The 6,000-nt window shown below is 50.8% G+C and overlaps 1 protein-coding gene across 2 annotated transcripts in view; it reads right to left on the reverse strand.

Annotated features, from left to right (window-relative positions):
- Positions 1-5,701, reverse strand: part of Smoc2 (SPARC related modular calcium binding 2) — a 144,108-nt gene extending 138,407 nt beyond the window's left edge. Inside the window, exon 1 of one of the 2 annotated variants that reach the window (XM_046449355.2) lies at positions 5,376-5,701. In XM_046449355.2, coding sequence (XP_046305311.1) covers positions 5,376-5,459 — 84 coding nt within the window. In that variant the 5' untranslated portion in view covers positions 5,460-5,701. The remainder of the gene's footprint in view (positions 1-5,375) is intronic. The other variant, XM_046449356.2, reaches the window with a different exon arrangement.
- Between the last annotated feature and the right edge of the window lie 299 nt (positions 5,702-6,000).

Genomic DNA, 6,000 nt, shown 5'->3' on the forward strand with positions numbered 1-6,000 from the left:
CTGGGGGCGGCCAGTGGGTGCAGTCCATACCCTCATCTGGGTATAGAAGGACTGAAGAGGCCCAGCCACCAGAGGGCGACTGGATGTATCTGAAAACTTGTAGAATCTCAAATGGTGCTAAGATAGATGGAGTGAAATTCACCACAGCACATAGGTGTGAGGAGAGGAAAGGGGCTCACTGTAACTTGGGCAAAAGCGTAAAAGAGAAAGAAAGAAAAGAATACCAAGGAGAAGAAGGAAGAGATGGCCATGAGCACAGATCCTGAGGACAGGCCAGTGTGGCGGCCGCTCTAGGACATGCATAACAAACATCTGAAAGGATTCTTCGGGCTTATCAAGGGAGCCATCGAGAGGCTGCCTGGGTTGAAGAGTCTAATGGAGTCTGGCCACAGAGTGATCCAGAATATTCCCACTTATTTTTTTTTTAATCCTGAAAATACAAAAGTCAGTTCACATTTTACTTGGTTTTATTTGTGTTTTATTACAACCTTTGCTTTTTTATTCTCTGCCTGGCACTGTAACACCACAAAAGAATGTCTGAGTTTTGCTTTTAAATTCTTTTTAGCCATATGAAATCAGGACTCAACAAAATACTAATTCATGTTCTGAAGTTTTTCATTCTGTGGGATGGAGGTGAGAACTCAATATGTGAACTGTCATCAAAAGTCACACAGTGAACACTGAGGGACTCAGGGCGTCACCATCGATAGGGGAGCCTAAGGAAGCAGTTTTTCTCCTACAGATGAATCACACATAACTGAACACCACCCTTAATTCTCTTCTCAACTCACAATCCTAATGGGAAGCGATCATCATGAGTGTGTGAAGTGGTGCACAAGTGGAACCGTGAGCCTCTTTACTCAGAGAACTGTGCACCCCCACACTCTCCACCCCTGCCCGCCTCCACCACAGCCACATACACTCTGCCCTGTCAGCTCTAGGCTACTGCCCATCTGAGCCACAGCCTCCTACAGCTCTGGATTGTCATAAGTCTTGTTTGGATGCAGAACAGCTTAGAAATCTGTTCTGTCCTGAGCCTTCACAACAGGGGACTCACCATCTTGTGAGAATCAACATTGCTTATGGTTTTATTTATTTATTATGATCTTAAAATTAAAGTGACTTTTCCAAATGTTTGGGTTTACATGTCACATAGATGGGTTTGTGAGTTGACGGTTTCCTGTGGTCCCATCCCCTTCTCAGCACCACCTCTGTGGTCATCTTCAGAGCCTTGAACTCCTCCATGGGAGGGGAGAAGACACACCATTGCCTGTTCAGCCCAGTGTTGAACGTGAACAGCACCAAAACAGATGGTGGCTACCGCGTGTCCTAACTGCTGGGGAACGGAAAGGCAATTCTGTTTCTGACATTTCAGGATGATCAGTTTTAGGCCCTCTCATGGACTGGGGACAACTGGATTTTCTTCTAAATTCATATGTGTCAAATACTATTTTCCTTCTCTCTCAATGCAAACAAATACTATCAGGAGTACAGAATGTCCATTTCAGCACAGGTGATACACAGTTTCCCAGACCAATGGCAGGTACTTACTATAGGCTGACCCCACAGGTCAGGGCCTTTAGTTTATTTATGATCTATTATGATCTTATGATTTTATTTTTGATTTATTATGATCTTAAATTTAAAGTGACTTTTCCAAATGTCTGGGTTTACATGTCATGTAGATGGGTTTGTGAGTTGACGGTTTCCTGTGGTCCCATCCCCTTCTCAGCACCACTTCTGTGGTCAGAACTGGTGGCTCAGGCTGGAAGTCCTCCAAGATGGTGGTGAAGGAGGCAGGATGGGACCTGTAGTCCTGAAGGTGGTGCAGGGCACCCGCTCTGAGGAAAAAGAGTGAATCAGGCTGACTTTCAAAGGCATAGGCCAGCTGAGCAGGCAGGGCTGAGATAACCTCTCAAAGCTTCAGTCCTCCTCCCTTGGGACAGGGAGTTGCGGCTTTTTAAATGAGCACTGGGATAGGAGCCTAGAGAGTGTCATCCACTGGTGACACAAAAAGACACAAGGACGGGGCTGGGGATGTGGCTCAAGCGGTAGCGCGCTCGCCTAGCATGTGTGCAGCCTGGGTTCGATCCTCAGCACCACATACAAACAAAGATGTTATGTCTGCCGAAAACTAAAAAATAAATATTAAAATCAATCAATCTCTGTCTCTCTCTCTCTCAAAAAAAAAAGACACAAGGACACCTAGACATATCCAGCTCTCCCGGTACAGGGTAAAATGCCAGCCAGTCTATTCTGAAATGCGTCAACGGCTCTAGCTCAAAGCCTCTGGAAAGGTCAGGTCATTCTTCACACACACATGGATTCACTGGTCCATCTGTCAAACTCATCTAACTCTATTCATGACAAAGTTGAGGACCTGTGCTCACATCTGCTCGCTCCCTGAAGAAAGTAATTACATTTAACCAAAACAATTTATGATAGAAATGATTCCCTGGTCTCTGTCATTTATAGAAATAAGAAGAAAAATACACATGGTCTGGCATTAGAATGTACCTACTTTTTCAAAGAATAAACAGATGAGGATCCAAATTAGGGTGTTTTACATCCACTTACCAATGCCAGCTGCTCACTGGAAATAATAACGAGGTCTGAGAGTGACCAGGTCACACAAAGCACCAAGAAGACATGGGGACAGACACACAGTGCTGTTTCTAAAGAATCATTTGGATGGGGGAAAGGGTAATTACCAAGTAGAGCAGTAGAGCTCAATCTTCACCGTAAGGGAATGGGGTGCTCACACCCTGGCAAGGTCAGCAAGGCTGTGCCCACAAAGCAAACACATCCACCTTATGGAGGGAAGCCATGGACAGAGCCTGGGAGCCCAGGTATGGCAAACTTGAACCCCCAAAAGAGAGGCCTGGGCCTTGCTGTCTCCATGAGGTCATGGATGGAATGGAAGGAGGCAGAGAATCAGGCTTCCTCCTTCGCCTGTGCAGTCCCATCTCAGATAAGCTCACACATACCCCAAAGCCTCAGCGTCCACCCACTCTAACCACATGGCAACATGTGCATTGATGACGGTGTTTAGTACTCTCTGCCAGGGGCCAGAGGCATGGGTATAAAACAACATGGACTGGAGAAGAACACTCATAATACATGTTAATCGCCCCATGTGCAATCTCCACAATGGGCTAAACAGACATAATTACCTCTCCCCTTTTCACAGATGAGAAACTAAAGGTTAGGGAAGTCAAGCAACTCACCTAGAGATACCCAGCAAGACACTGCGCTGTCACTTCCTTGCACGTTTATGAACTGACACCACCTCCAAGGTTTGCTGAAGTAGGGTATGAATCTCCTGGAGAGGAGGACACTGTCTGAAGGCAGCCTCAGGACCCCAGTGAATTTTCCAAAAACCAGAAGGTGATTTGAAAAGAGATCATTACCACAGAAAAATCCAGAACATCCAACATGTCCAGTGATCAGTTAATTTTCAATCTTGAGTACTCTGCAAAACCCAACTATTTCTTGATTTTCTTGATTAGGGGAGGGGGGTGAGAAGGAGATGCCAAGGATTTTATAGCTTTAACTATTTTCCTGGATAAGAGAGGTGCACAGCATTTTACACGCAACTGTGATTTTAAGAAAGTGTTCTTGGGAAGTAAATGGGATACTTCCTGCGTGGTGCAAGCTCAGCGCCTGCACAAGGACCCCACATGTAGTTGGCACCACTGCAACCCAGGAAATCCTTGGAGCTACACAAGGAGGCAAAGGGCAAGAGGTTTAAAGCAAATAGTTTTGAGAGGGGGAGGGAGCAAGAAGACAAGAAAATCTACTGAGCCTGAAACTGTTGTAATTACTAACCAACAGGCCCCCACCACAGGGCAGATTTTCTACACTTAGAAAATCCCTGGCAACTTCAGGTAGCTACTGCTCCTGCTCCAGGAGAAATGCCATGATCTCATTTTGAGGATTGGCCTCAGTTTCCCTACTGTCTTTAACGGGCTTTAAGATGTGTTTATACATACCAGTATGTCTGTGTGATTCCAACGGCACATGTATGTATAGGAACATATCTACATGCTTGTACATACAGCAGCACTCCTTGAGGGTCCTTCTGAGGTCTCAGAGGGCTACAGAGAAAGGCTGTGTGAAATTCCCAGCTACAGCTCTGGTTTCTAATCTACAAGTCATTTGTGAGACACAAGGCAGGGACCTAGGACGCCCCAGAAGAATTTTAGGTATGAACAATGAACTCACTAACTCCTTCCCCCTCACACTGCTGAGAGAGGGAAGGGGGGTGGAAAAAGAAAAGGAAAGCAAAAGCAAACACCGCAGGACTGCCTTTACTTTACTGAAGGGCAGAGGGACCGGCTCCTGCTAACCATGGTTATTTTCCATAAGATAAACACCCTCTGCATCGAGTTGTCCTGGCCACTTGGAAGCCCCTCTGCACACAGGCCTTCTCTCTACCTCCGTGTTTTCTCAAGCACTTGTTCAAAAACACATTTAAGTGGAATGTTTTCGTTTCTGCAGATTGCATTAATTATGGGTTCGCAAGCATGGCAGGCGCACGAGGTCTGCCCGAGCTGGGCGCTGCAGACAACCGGCCTTGGCGGAGCAGCCGGCCGCAGTTGGTTTGGCCCGCTGCGGACGCCGCTCAGCCCCCATCGCAGCTCGGCATTTGGCACCGAGAGCCTCAGCCCCGCCAGGGCTGCAACTAAGAGAGACAAACAGAGCGATCCTTCTCTGTGCCCCATGCGCTCAGGATCGCGCCTGCCCGTGCGCAGCATCTTGCCACTGAGGAGAGGACCCGGCTGGAGCAGAGAGCGCCTCCTGGCCCGTTTCTACCCTGAGAAGAGAGGAGAGAGCTTATTGTCCCTCCTTTATTAGAACTTAGTGAATATCTGTCATCTGCTTCTTCCTGCTTTCTTTAGAGGGTCTCTAAGAGGGACAGGCCCAGTAGTCGGGCCCTCGACGCGCCCCCGTAGCCCAGCGAGTGGCCACAGGATCTGCAGGGCTCCCTACCAAAAAAAACGACCACCTAATGCAGTCAGGCCAGATCCCTGCGGGGTGAGGTGGACTGAGTGCTCAATGGGTCGCCCTGGGGACAGCCAGCAGGGCGCCTGCGTCCCATCCCTCCTAGTTCCCGCGCAAGTCCCTGCCCCATGAGAGTGCATCAACGCCGGACACCCTGACTCTCACCCATCTGGAGCTGGGAGGACTCGGGAGCCCGCATTAGCCGGGAGCCATCCGCCGGACACGCACGCGGCGGGACGGGTCTGGGTCCCACCTGCTGGAGTCACGCGGGCGGAGGCGCCAACACCCTGAAGGCCACCTGCTCCCCTTGTCTCCGTCCGGAGGGGAGCGTGGGGACCCGGCCGGGCGGCACTGCCAGGTCCCGGGCTTACCGTGAGCGCTGAGAACTTCTGCGCGGGCGCGGGCGGCAGCAGCCCGGCGAGCAGCGGCAGCCAGCAGAGCTGGGGCAGCAGCATGGCGACCCAGCGCGGGACCGCGCGGACGACCCACAGAGAGCGGCCGCGCCCCGAGCCCCAGTCCTGAGCCTGGCACCGCGGCCGGGAGCCTTGGGCTAGCGCGACCGACCCGGCGGGTGGAGGCGGCTCCTCCGCAGTCCTCGCTTCCAACCGCTCCGGGCCCGGACTTGACCAGCTCAGCTGCAGGCACTGAGCGGTCCTCCAAGTACTTTGCGGCTTCCCTCGCTCCTGTCAAATACCCTCAGAACTTCCCGGATCCTCCCCCTGCCACCCCACCCCCGCCCTCTTCCTTCCCTCTCCCCTCTCCTCCCCCAGCCCCACCTCCTCCCGCGGGCCGCAGAGCTGGGCTAGGCTCAGAAGCGCGGTCCACAGAGGGACTGCCCTGGGAGCAGTCTGCTGAAAGGAGAGGGAGAGGGGCCACCAGGGTGGGCTAGCGCCCCAGTGTATTTTCTTGCCTGCTTTCTTGAGCTCACACTAGTTGCACATGCACTCACATATATAAGCGTGCATTCACAACCACATGTGCGCCCAGCCAAGGAGA

Source organism: Marmota monax, unplaced genomic scaffold (assembly GCF_021218885.2).
Source record: "Marmota monax isolate L192 unplaced genomic scaffold, Marmota_monax_Labrador192_F-V1.1 WCK01_AAM20220418_F8-fsc00083, whole genome shotgun sequence".
Lineage (NCBI taxonomy): Eukaryota > Metazoa > Chordata > Mammalia > Rodentia > Sciuridae > Marmota > Marmota monax.